General features: G+C 35.7%; 1 protein-coding gene across 1 annotated transcript in view; it reads left to right on the plus strand.

The window, feature by feature from the left end:
• KCNH8 (potassium voltage-gated channel subfamily H member 8) overlaps nt 1-13,631 on the plus strand; it is a 176,883-nt gene that overhangs the window by 61,097 nt on the left and 102,155 nt on the right. The window contains exon 3 of the mRNA XM_041411512.1: nt 10,180-10,311. Coding sequence (XP_041267446.1) covers nt 10,180-10,311 — 132 coding nt within the window. The remainder of the gene's footprint in view (nt 1-10,179; nt 10,312-13,631) is intronic.

Genomic DNA, 13,631 nt, shown 5'->3' on the forward strand with positions numbered 1-13,631 from the left:
TCTCTTCTCATCACTGCATGAGAATATCTGTTTTGATAAGGCTGTATCCATATCTGGAAGGCTGGGATTAAGGTATTTCAGATGAACAGAGTATGAATAGAGAAAGGGTGAAAGTCAGACCCTGTTACTGAACTCCTGGATTCATCAGGCAAAACGCTGTTTGAAGTCTGGGTGCTCTCACAGGAACAGCAATGACAGCCACAGATAAATGAAAGAAGGCTCAGGACATGAGACATCATCCACTGCCTCTGCAATGTTTGTGGTTGAATAACGTGGCTAGAGAATAGCAAAGGCTACACAACATCATTTATATTTAATACATTCCTTGTGTTAGGAAAACAGAAAAGGTGTTTTTTTAGAAAAAGCGTTCAATGTTATTTAAAATTGTAGAAGAATTATGAAGAAATTGAAGGGAAATTAATTTCTTTTGAAATGAAAGAAAATTGGATTTTCCTCAAACTTCTGTACAGAAAGTATCTGCCTTCTTTAACAAACTCCTGAAATACACCATATCTTTTGGAAGTTCAGCATTAAAAAAGAGGCATTTATTAGAATTTTCTGACTGTAAAAAAAAAATTCTGTACAGAGACCTTCATTTCCTTGCGACTACTTTCTACTATTTTTTAGTAAAGTTTTCTACTTACTAATGTAGAGAAAGCCCCTTGACAAGTTGTTTGACAGAGTGGTTTGTAGCAATGTGGCCTCACTGCTGCTCCACTGCTTCGCTGCCTTGAAAACCTAATCCAAAAATAAGAAAGCTAAAAAGCTTTTGTGGTTGGCTTGCTCACATTTGCTAAATTATAGTACAAAATAAAGGAGGAGGGAAATAAAAAAGCAAGCAGCACTGAAAGATTAATCTGAAGGTGATATCTAATTGCAATTACCTGAGCCATCGAAAATAATTTGTAACTGTATAATAGAATATTTTATTTTTTCTTTTTCTCTTTTCTTTCTTCTTTTCTTTCTTTTCTCTTTTTTTTTTTTTTTTGTTAATTTTTTTCTGTTTTCTTGATCTTTTTCATTTCCCCCTTTCATATAATTCATTAATCATTGGGAAGTCTTCCTCTTTAAAAAGCAGTATAGAATACAGACAGAAGACATGTCCTTATTTTCCTCTGTTTCACAGAATAGGGAATTTTTGTCTCCTTTTCTCTCCAAACCCCTCATTTGCTTGACCCATGGCTTCTGATGAAAGATAATGTGTACCTCTGAAATGTTTTGATGTTTTAGAGACAGTCCCAGCTTGTGCAGCAGAAGAGGAAGACAGAGCAGGCTTGTGCATGCTCCTCCCTGGCTAAAACTTTACAGAGGCCTGGGTGAAGTAGTCAGCAAGAGCCTGAAAGAAGACAAAACAAGGGGATGAATTTCAGTTACAAGGCAAAAAAGAAAAGGCAGCAAAATCCCCTGTATGCAATGTGATCTAAACAATCTGAGATCTTTTTTCTAGAATTTAATGAGACATCAACAAGACTGCAGCTCACTGACAGTGCTGATACTTCGTTCTGATGCATTCACAGTGATATTGGCTAATAGCTTCTTTCAGCAGCAACATGATGTATTAAATGCATAATTCACTGAGAAAAGACTTGTTCTTCTAGAACCACATTGATATGTAAATAAATCTGTGTGAAATTTTCCTGTTCCTTGATGTATTGCTACAACTTGATGCCCTTCACTGCTAACAGATGCAATTAGAGTTTCCACACAGGCACCCTGGGCTTCCAGCTGCACCTGGCATGAATGGCTGTTGGTACTGCTGGATGGTTTTGGGGTTTTTTTTGTTGTTTTTTTTTAAAAGACATTTCATTGTGCTACTTTTTATACATCCATTTTTAGTAAGAGATATTGGTATTAATTTTGGAGTAGGATGTTCATAAGACATCAGACTAGTCACCTTTCTCTTCAAAATTTTTTCTCACAATTTTATGGCCACACTGTGTCTGCTGCCTTTTATTTTTTTATGAGATTTAAATCAAGCTTTGGCTAAAAGCTGACTTGGGTGCCTGTGCTTCACCATGCATTAGGCTGTTCTTTGAATAAAGAAAGTTCAAAGAGTCATTTCTCCAGATGGTCATATGCCTCTCTTTGGCTGGCATTTCCTTATTTCATCTCTGATCCCTAAATCCACATTCTGGATTATGATGCAGACTATTTGCCACCTCCTGTGCTGACCACCACAATGGGTTCTTGCTTCAGTTCCATAGTTTTTTGGAATGTGGTAGAAGACTCATGTTAGCACTGTCTACTGAACCCTCTCACTGATTTGGGTAGGGAATTGCAAAAGCAACTTGATTTCATAAAGCAGTTAAATAACTCGAAGGTTAAAACCTGCTGCTTTCCACCTGGTGGGGTTGCTATAATTTGTTTCATTGGCCAGGCTCAGAGACTGTTTACATCATGTGCTCGCATGGACTGAAATGGTGAATTGGGAAGATTAATCCTCTCTACCATGTTACATAATTGCTCAGCGTGTGTTTCAAAACCCTTCTGTACAAAAACCTCAAACCTGACAGGATGGAATTATCAGTTCAGATCCATGACTCAGAGCCATCTCTGGTCCCAGCTTTAGCCCCCTCCTTCCAGAAAGGTGCCCATGCACTACATATGGAGTAAGGTTCAAGTTCTTGAATCACAGCCTCAACAGAAAATATGTAAACTTGTTGAAAACTTCTGAATAATATGAACAGATAAGACAATGATTATAGGCAAGGATTATAATGCAAAATACTTTCTGACCTAAACCTGTGGGAAAAGCAGTGTAAAATAACTGGATCCATTTCTAAAATGTAGTTTTTCAGTGTAAGTGCATGAGTAACTAGTAGAATCCCCTTTTTTTATATGTCATGCGTTTAGAAAACTTTATGAATAGGCACGAGGTTGCAGCCAGTACCTCTTCCAGTGCTGGGAGATCTCCCATTCTGCAGACTCCAGACTTTCTGTTTCTAGGGGCTGCCACTGCCAGAGACAGCAAAGTGAGAATCACAAACTATTTTGCAGATATTTTAGTTTATATAATTATCATTTGTTTTTTGAAACTAAAACGGTGAATTTTTTTTCATAGGTGTAGTAACCTGTTTGGGGATAGCTGGATTTTTTCATTGTAGTACACTTCACATCATCTTTGAAGTCTCTCTTTTCAGATTATAAAATAATGAGCTTAAAAGCAAAAGAATGTAATTTGAAAACATGGCTTTGTTTAGGTGAGTGTGTGCTTTAACTCCTTCCAATGTGAAAATATAATATGAAATTTCAGAATAATAAATACATTTTTATTTTTATATATACAAATATATATCCAGACATGGAAAGTGTATATGAGAGATCATCCTGTTTTAAAAATTCTTGGCTTCTTTTCAGAAGTGCATCCCTAAGTAGGCTGAGAAATCATATTTACTGCTGTGTTTATATCTACATGTTGGCTCTGATAGTCCAAAAGGAATAAGCACAGTTTTAACAATAGAGTTAAAAAATACAGTGATCAATGGAAAGAAAATTTTGTTTATTTGGAAATTGCTTGAGTGAAAGAAATGAAGTAAAGATTAAACTGATCAGGAAGGACCAAGCCTGACTATTTCTGAAGCAGTCTGTATAAAGATATTGAAGAAACTGTATTTTGTTTTGTTTTGTGTTCCTTTTGTTTGGTTGGGTTATTTTTAATTTTTGTCATAGACATTGTATATTTGTTTATATAAGTATATTGTCTCAATTAGTATTTTCCCAGGAGTTAGTTGACAAATGCCAAATGTCCTGTACTAATATAACTGTGACAAAGTAATTATCATTGGAGAGGGAGGGAAAGTTGCAGACTGATAATATTTATGAGTCTGCCCTGAAGCTTTTTGCATTTAAACAGAATGCATCTCATTGACTTAACTTAGTTTTTAAATAATCCTGTGTGTTTTGCTAATTGTCATAACTGCAACCCAGTAAATGTATTACATCAGGGAAGTACTTATCTCCATAAATGTTGTTTTCTTTTCTGATCTGGAAGGAGATAGGCAAAGGAAATTAGGGCAGACAAAAAAGAAAGTGGTATGCCCAAGGATAATGTATCTCACATGGCATTAAAAGGTATTGCTTAGTTCTCTGCTTTTGTTCAAGGAAACTCAGGGTAACTAGAGGATTTCAAAATGGTTTAATAATTAAGGAAGATAGTGGAGCTATACAAGGAAAGACCAGAAAGCTGAGTAAACAAAGTTGAAATGTAGATGTGCTGTTACTCATAAATCAGTTTGTATCAAACATACACTTCAGACTGTACTAGTTGTTGCATGCACAGTCTGTTCCACCGAGGCTGGAAAAGACATGCACTCAAACTAGGAGCTGCCATAGCACTGACAGTCTGTGTCCAAAAAGTGGCAAACACAAACCTTGGGGTCATGAATGAAGCTTCTCTCTGCTTAACATTGGCACTTTGCAGGAGAGGCAGGGATAGGAGACTGCTGTGTTGAAAAGGGTTTTCTCTTCTTCTCCTTTCCCTCTTTTCATCTCTCCATCATGGCAGAGATGGCAGAGAAAGTTGGACATGCTGGGCAGTATGAGACATATGACATATGAGGCACTGGAATACCTGATAGCAGAACGGACAGAGCATAGGTTGAAGCTGGGCACAGAAAAGGCAGGGAAGACATGGAGGGATGGATTCGTGTATCTCTGATGAGATGTAATAGATCCGAATAATTGCACATGGTACTCCATAGGGAGTATAGAGGATCGGGGAGCTATTTTTAACAAGTTTTAAATCAACTCCACAGTATTATTAATTCCCTACTTATTCATACTGAAATACAATTTTTGCTTTATTATTGCAGTATCTTATGATTACAGTTATTAAAGTATCTTACAGTCTTCTTTCATCTACCAAATTCTTGGGACACAACTGTATTCTGCTTTAAGATGTAAGTAAATTTGGAATGGATCCATTTTGGATGCATTAAAGGATTATAAATCCACTTTGGATTTACATTGACTGTTAAAACTTGTAAGGAGACTTCCAAGATACAAGTGTGATCTGGTGGTCACACAAAAGCAGGGGAAACAAGTTCTTGAGTCTTCTTTGCCACCTCTATGAAAATCTAACACAACCACCTGTTTCCACGTAAGTCACTTTCATCATAACCGACATGAGTTCTTAATTTTGCAATTTTTTCTGACCAAAGAATGTCATTAGGTGTAGCAGATAAGCTGGCACCTTCAGTAGCAGAATTCAAGAAAAATAAATTAGAGAGTTTGTTAGCTTCTAAATTTGATTTTTGCAGAGATAATGGAGAATGAGGTGATAATTTGCTTAAAGCAGCAGAGCATTGCATTAGCTGTATTAATTGATCATTGTCAAAGTTATGATATTTACAAAAGGGAAAGTACTTGAAGATATAGCTATAGTTTTCTTGCAGCTCATTTCCTTTCCTGTTCAGTCCAGTTGCAATTTTTTTAAGCATTGTTTTCTTTGAACTTTGCTCTCCTCAATGAAATGTTGACATCTTGTCAAAACCACTTACCTTTCAAAATGATGTGTTATCAGTGAGGCTGGGAATTTTTGGGTAAACTGATGAAAGAGATAGTTTGGTTTCCTCAGACAAAGTCTTTGGCACCCTAGTCTGCCAGTCTTGAAGTGCACACTTCTTGTGATGGAAAAGTGGAAATGATCAGGCTCAAATATCTCTGGTGTTATGATGCAGGTTTATTTTGCTAATAATTAGTAACCACCAATGAGACACTGTTGTAATGCTGAGGATTTAGCATCAATCTTGTTGACAAGTTATTATAGCTATCTACATGAAAATATTTTTGTCTTCTACATGAATCTCTGGAAATAGATTGTCTTAATAGTTTTCTTTAAGGCTTGATTTGCATCTCCCTACAAGAGCATTAGTTTACTAAGTCACCCACTTAAATGAAAAGAAATATTCCAGATTTATTATGGCTTGTGAAGCTTAATTCTGCCCTCTCATGCATATATATAATTATTCCTTGAAGAGCTATTGTTGTGTGCCACAAGACTTTTACATCTAGTATGCAAATCATTTCAGCTTTCTTTCTTTCTTCAGATACTTGGGCCATTAGTCTAGGAACAATTGCATTTGGTTAATTCAATGTGTTATGTGCGGATTCAGAGCTTCTCAAAGAGCTTGGTCCCTCTTCCTTGTGCCAGAGAAGTGGAGGTAGATCACAGAAATATGTGTGTTTCTTATTTCTGACCCCTGAATGATGGAAGGGGCAGAATAAAGTGGCTCAGTGTCCCTCTGGAGAGCAATGTGGTAGGAAAAGTCCTGAGGAATTGAAGGTCTGGAAGTGGATATAACCACACCAGTCAAAAAGTAAAAGGAAGCCTTAAGCTTTTCTTCCTGGACAAAACTACTCCCAGACTGTCAAGAGCAAAATAAAGCCATAGCTTGGCATGCGTAGCACTCATTCCAAGTATTCCTTAGATATTTGTCAAGAGCAAAATAAAGCCATAGCTTGGCATGCGTAGCACTCATTCCAAGTATTCCTTAGATATTTGTATCACTAAAAAAGTATGAAGTAAAATTTTAACAAGATGTGTGTAGACATTTATTTATTGTTTTAAAGAATTACATAAACTTTGCAGACCATCATCCCACATCGTATCTCTATTATGAGACCTCTGCAATACCCAAATATCCACCAAAGATATTTCTCTTCTGAGTATTTAATTGAGCTCTGTATGGGGTGGGCATGACCAGAGATCACCTATTATCATACGGTGAGTGCACACAGCTCATCAACAGAGCTAATGGTCTCAGTCTGTCCCATGGTTCAAGCAGGCTTTATTTTCTAGTGAAAAGAGTGTTTGGTTTTAAAGTCTACTGGCATTCTAATGACAGGGTTTTGTACAAAATCTCCCTTTTAAATGCCGTGGTCTGTTGACCCTTGTTTTGATTTCAGTCTGAGGACAGACTTCTAGCTGTCAAAATGAGGAAAGGTAGAAAGGGTGGTTGAGAGAGTGACCATAAAACACTCTCTTTTTTTTGTATCTATAAAAGGTGGACTATATCCAAATTGCCTTGTGATAAGATTATGCTTCATTTGGTTTCTTTTCTCCTTCCCTGTGATGTGCTTATATAAGCCTTGAGGATATTAAAATATATTTTGACCCTTCATAATGCAAGAGAAAGATTAGACTCTTTCTCCAAGAGTGGTGGCTTGAAGCAATAAAAATAGTCTGTATATAAATAAACCTCCAAAAGAAATTTCTTTGATAGGCGACTCTTGACAATACCGAAAACCTTTGTATTCACCATCTGAAGCAGGGAAGGAATTTCTGTCTCACAGACGAGTGCATTCAAAAGAACCACAACAAAATAGGGCACTACTTTTTTTGATGTGAAGAAAGTTCTGCTTTTGGTTTACAGAATTATGTGATGCTGGCTTTCAGTAAAAGCTATGTAACAGATTGCATTGCAGTTTATTTTTCCAAGGATGCTCCTCAATAGTGAAAGAGAGAGAGCTCTTCTGTTCTTGACAGAAAGCAATCTTATATTGACCTAGTCCTGACCTAAAACAGATCATCTCACCCAGTCTAAAAACAACGTCATATTCATTTGCTCCTTTCAGAGAAAAGACAGAAAAAAACAAATAATTAAAACACAGAAAAAAAAAAAAACACCAAACCAACCAGCTCAGATTTAGAACTTCTAAACATTCAGAGTATAAATACAGCCAGAACTGGCAGCCCACCACACAGAGTATTAGCCTGGAGCTCTTCAGGAGAGAAGTAGCCTGCAATGTGTTTTCTTTAGTGGCGCATACCATATACATGTTTGCTGTGCTTAGTCAAAATATGTTCAGATATATTTACAGAGAAGGAGAATGAGAAAAGAAAACAAAAGAAAATATGAGAGAAACCAAATGATGACAGGATGTGGAACAATTTCAATGACCAGTGTTCAGTGATAAACCTCTAAAGAATTCAAATGCATTTTGATCATACAAATGAGCCAATGCATTAAACCATTAAATATTAAATGGATTTGTCTCTAATGATTAACCATGTTGTAATAACTCCCTTAAACCTACAAATTACCATTTTGGACAATATTACTGTAACTGAGTTAGGTATGTTTCAAACAGCTGATGTCTGCAACTTTCTTTCAGGTCTTAATGGCAAATGTGTGTGTGTAGAAAAGACATGTAACGTTTGAAAAGAGTAAGATATACTTCCACTTCTGGAGGAGATAGAAACATCTTCTTAAAAGACCATTGGCCCTCTTGGTGGTGTTTAGAAAAAGGAGTTGAGAGAGACTTCTCTCTTCACTGAAACTACTGCTAGAATGCAGCTGGGTAGAAAGCAATTTTGCCACTAGGATTTTGGCCAGCTTCTTCTCCTTGAATGGACCACTTCAAGATTGGGACAGTGTGACTCTTTAAAACATTTCTGACAGTAATGCTACTGAACAGTTTTCCCCAGAATTTTTAATAGAGTCAAATCCGTAAAAAAAAAAAAAAAAAAAAAAAAAAAAAAGAATGGAGAATCAAAGTGGAAGAAAGGAGAAAGAGCAGTAGAAATGCCTTGCTTCTGATTCTGACATGTTTTGCCTTCTTTTAAAAGGGAATTCTTCCTTGCTTTGTCTTCAAAATAAGAATATTTAAACACAATACAAAGCAACTCTGCTTCTTTACACAGGTTTTTCTGTCCTCCAGTTTTCCTTTCTCTTGTTCTAATTTCTCCATGCCCCTTCTTTAAATACCTTAATTAGAAGTGCTGCCACATTGCTGAACTAGTAATGTTAGTCTCAAAGGTGCCTGTGTGACTCTTGGAAAGTTTGATCAGGGCACAGAGGGCCAGATGAATTTCCTTTGAAGCAAATTTTTTTACCTTTAACTGCCATGGTCCTTCCAAAGAAAAGCTGCTCTTTCACCTATCATGCTCATCTACAGTGTTCAAAAGGCAGCCAGGGAACTTCCACTTGAAAAACTAAATTATAAAACTTAACTGTGATCTTCCTGTGCCCAGTTTTTTTTTTCAAAACTGGAAACTTCAGAAGACAGCACAGCAGGAAGTGGTTAGTCTGCTTGCTGTTCCCAAGGAGCCCTCCAAAGCTCAGCTGATCATTTGGCAGAAGTCAGCTGGGGCAGCAGTGGTCCAGGGAACCAGTCCTGTTTCTTTTTATGAATTTAACTAGACTTTTGTTTGTAAATGAATGCTAAAAATAGTACATTGTGAAGCAGCAGATTGTGGAAGTGTAAAGATGTACAAAAATAAATTTTAAACTCTCCAGTAGTACTTATATCTCTTATAAATAACATTTGTGGGCCGATGGTGGGTGGAAGTAGTTAGCATTGATACCTAAAACCTGAAAGAGACAAAAGCCTGGTACTCTACTGAGTTACCTCAGAATGGATGGGAGTGGGATATAGGATGCTTGCTTATAGGCATTAAATATTTTCTTCTTCCATGTGGTGTTCATAGGAAACTTATGAATTTTGTCATTGCAGTTGAACAACATATCTTGCAAACAAATCTTGTGACACAAACAGTAAGATTTTATTATAAATTGCATCATTATGTAGCAGGTGTGCACAGAGAAAAGTTGACAAGAATTAAAAATATTGTCAAACTCAGTTTTGTCCAACTTCAGTCTTAAAAAGGTGAACGTTATGAAATTAAAGAAGACAGCTGATATTAATTTTATAGATGATGTGTGGTATTATATATCTCACTGTCTGTGCAAAGAGTTTATTTCTATTCTAAGTCTGATATCTGATTAATTTAAATAGCTTTGAATTAGTGAAATGATGCTCTGACTATCAGGTCTTCTGTCAAGAGCTTTTAATGAGTATCAAGTCAGATGATTAAGGTAGAATGATTCTATAGCAGACATGAATGCTTCAGATGCCAAGTTAACAAAGTGAAAGCTATTCCAGGAAATAAGCAATGTCAGTTGAGAGTTCAAAGGAAAGCATGGTTTCAGAGGAGTAAGCAGCTTCATTAAACTCTATTAATGATCCTTGTAGATAAATTTTGCATTTAAATTAATGTCTTGTGTCTGGAGAAAACAGTATTACAGAGCTTCAACCGGAGATGCAAAGTGATTTACATGAGCTGAACATCTGTGATTCCCTGACTACTGACCTCTTGAATAAGCAGGTCACTTTTTTACCTCCCTCTCTCTGCTAAAAGGCAGCTGTTTGAATTATATTCATTCTTTATCCTTGCAGGGTCTTCATTCTGGTGCTTACTGGATATTGTTCCTATAAAGAATGAAAAAGGAGATGTGGTACTCTTTCTGGCCTCTTTCAAAGACATAACAGACACAAAAGCGAAGATTGCCGCAGAAGACAAAAAGGAAGGTTTGTGAGAATTGCAAAAACATTGATAAAACCAACATTTCTATGTTTTTAAGAATTGCACCTGCATGAGCATTCTCTCACATGTACACTATTCAATATAGAGACCTCCTAGTTTTTTCCCAAAGAAGAAATTAATGTATGACATGGAGTGATAAATAATCTGTGTGGGTTTTTTATTATTTACATACTGCTGGAGGTTCTGTAAACATGGAATTTAGGAGACAGAGTATTTTGTCCTAAAAATTAAAATTGTTTTTATGTACCATGATTTAATATATTTACTTTCTGGATTTACAGACGTATATTTTGGTATTTTGGAGAAACTAAAGCTTTTCAAAAGTTCCATCTATGAACCTGATTTCAGCATGGCTGAGAGTAAAGGAATGTGGTTTTTCATGTTTTCTAATAAGCAGAATTTAAAACAGCTCTAGAAATTATTTTTCCTATTGATAAGCATGTATATTCTTGCTTCATCTCATTTTCATTACACTTTAAGTTATAAGAGTTATTATGTCATCAGAATTATCCAATAGCATAAGAAATAATTTCTCACTTTTATTTTCTTCTGAAAAGAAACACTGCAAAGATTCTGTTCCATGAATTTGGAAAATTGTCTCATGGTAATGGCTCACAACTGCCATAAAATAATTTTGACTGTATAATGTAATTAAGATTTTATAAATTTTGCTTACACAAAACTAAGTCAGTGTAGGGGAATGAAGGCTATGCAGTGAGCATTGGGTTGTGCATCAAAGGCAGTGAACTTATTCCAGATTTGCATTTTGTAAAGGTATAGTGAACCAACAATTTAGTTTTGTAATTTTTCAGTCTCTAAGGAGCTTTGTTTATCTACAGATAAACAAAGAGTTTATCTGTAGACACCATGAGTGTCTACACATTCTTTAAAATGCCGTTGGTGTTGTATTTTCCAACCTGGTAGTACTCTGGAATCTATTTAAATTTTTCATCCTGTGATAGCCATTGATGCATTCATATCTCAAAAACGACATAGTTATGGGCCTTAGAACACATTTACTCCTCATTGAAGTAATAGGGGAACAATTAATATTCAACTTTTTCAGGTTTTAAGTTTTCATTTGTCAACAAAAGAGTTGTATTTCAGTTACAGAGGTGTGTGATTTAGTATTCTTTTATGAAATTTTAGTACTTTAAACCATAAAATATTGTTCTCTCTTGTGCTGATTAATACTTGTAAATTAACATTGATACTTATCATGTCTGCCTCTTGTGTACATTTGGACAAATAATTTCACCTTTGACTTAAGTTTTAAGCTCTGAATATTAGAAGGGTTTGGGGGAGAGGAATTTTGCTTCCTTCACTTTTTGCACGGAATATATTTGAAAATTTCAAAGCTGGAAGATTGAAAAATGGTTTTGAAGTAGTACACAAGTACATTTTACTGCTTTTCCTTACATTCAATTTCAACCAATTGCTACCTCTTGAAGTAAAAAAATAAAATTATGAAGAATATTTTATCTTGTTTTTCTTTAAGCCTCAGAAAACCTTACTCTCATAGAAGTTTTAGGAAAGTAATTTATTAAAACCTGATATGTGGAACCATGTAGGAGAGAGATTGTCAGAACATCTGTGCTCTAAAGGCTAATGATTTACTTACAAGTGATACAAATTTTTAGGATAGACTCAGTGAGAAATCACATTAAGTATGTCAGTGATGACTTGAAATAGGTATGTTGCTGATTACTTGCAAAATGACAGCTATTGTTTGCCTGATAAACATTTGGTAGCTGTGTGTTTATTTTAGGATGGAATCAAGATGGTCCTTTGACGTGGTTTCATGTCAAATTATAAATCTAAGCAGATTTTAACTCCTGTTTCCTGCAGGACATTTACAAATTAATACAACTCTGCTGTGTGTTGACACAGGCATGCACTTATGCAGGGCTACACCACACCAGCAAATGCCCATTCAATTGCCACAAGAATGAATATTGACACTTGGCTTTCTTCCATGATGTATTCTTTGGAGCATCATCCTGAAACTTGGTTGTTCCATCCCCTCATACTAATTTTAAACCATGACAATCATTTTATGTTATTAGCATCATGGAAGCAGAAAGTAGCATTTAGTGTGGGGCTTTGACAATTATAGAGTTTTATTAACTAGAGTGAAATAACAAACAGGACTTAACCATTTATTCAAATTTTCTTTTTAAATTCAGCATTTTAATTTTGTGTATATCCACCTGACTATATAAAAATAAATGTAGAGGTATACCAGGTCTTTTTAAATAACATTAAAATTCTTCTTCTGCAGAGTGATTTACTAATCCTCCAGTGGTGAATACCATCTCATTATTTTCAGAAAAGAATTCCCAGTACAATCTGTGCAACTCATTCAGTGCCTGAAATTTCAGGAATGTACGATGCACCTTGTATTAACAAAAGCTTGAGTTGCTGTTTTGCTTGGATGTATGGCAAAACCTTTTTAATGCTCAGAGATTGATTTACTTTTTCAAGGATTACTGAATTTGTCCTTTCAAAAATCAAATAATTTTTAAATTTGTAGTTGAAACTGAGCTATTGCTACAAGGTAATTGTCATTATGCACAGTTTTCTACTGCCTTTTTAGCATATCTCTTGAGGTTAGACTGTGTATGCAAGGAGACCCTAGATACAAACATGCTCAGTGTGAAACTATTCTGCCCATGCAAGGCCCCTCTATCAATGCTTTTGATTCAGTCTTTCTCTTCTGTTTTCTGACCAGAACTGAGTTTTATAATTTGTATGGGTCATTAATAGTTATATTCCATCTCACTTGAATTTTTAAACTCCTTAGAAAACTTATTTAACAAAATTCTTTCGTGCTACTTTTCTCCTAAGTCTGCCCCTTTGACATCCCACCAGCACTTTATGGTAGCACACGGTCGCTGGTTGTGCCTGCAAAAGCCTTCTCCAGACTCCTACTTCCTCAGGTCTTTCCTACGTTTGATATCACCTGTTTCTTCTGAAAAATCTTGTTCTCCTTGTACTTTCACAATGACACCTTCCTGAACTTTATCTTCTGATTTTATGGCCTCTTTCTTCTTGTGCATTGTGTATTTACTTTTGCAAATCTCAGGAGCCAATGCTGTCTGATTTTCTGCAGACATTTTCTTATCAATTTTATCTCATCTGTTCACACAATTTCAGTTGGTCCTTTGTGCCAATGTGCCTTGCAAAAGTCCACTTTTTTACCTTATTTTCCTTTACCCAGCCCAAATGTCAGATGTCGTCTGTGACCTTTTCTTTTGAATGTGTCATTCTAAATACAAATTTAACAGGGTTTTTCCCTGCTTTT

Source organism: Onychostruthus taczanowskii, unplaced genomic scaffold (assembly GCF_017590055.1).
Source record: "Onychostruthus taczanowskii isolate IOZ18803 unplaced genomic scaffold, ASM1759005v1 scaffold36, whole genome shotgun sequence".
In the NCBI taxonomy this organism is placed as follows: Eukaryota; Metazoa; Chordata; class Aves; order Passeriformes; family Passeridae; genus Onychostruthus; species Onychostruthus taczanowskii.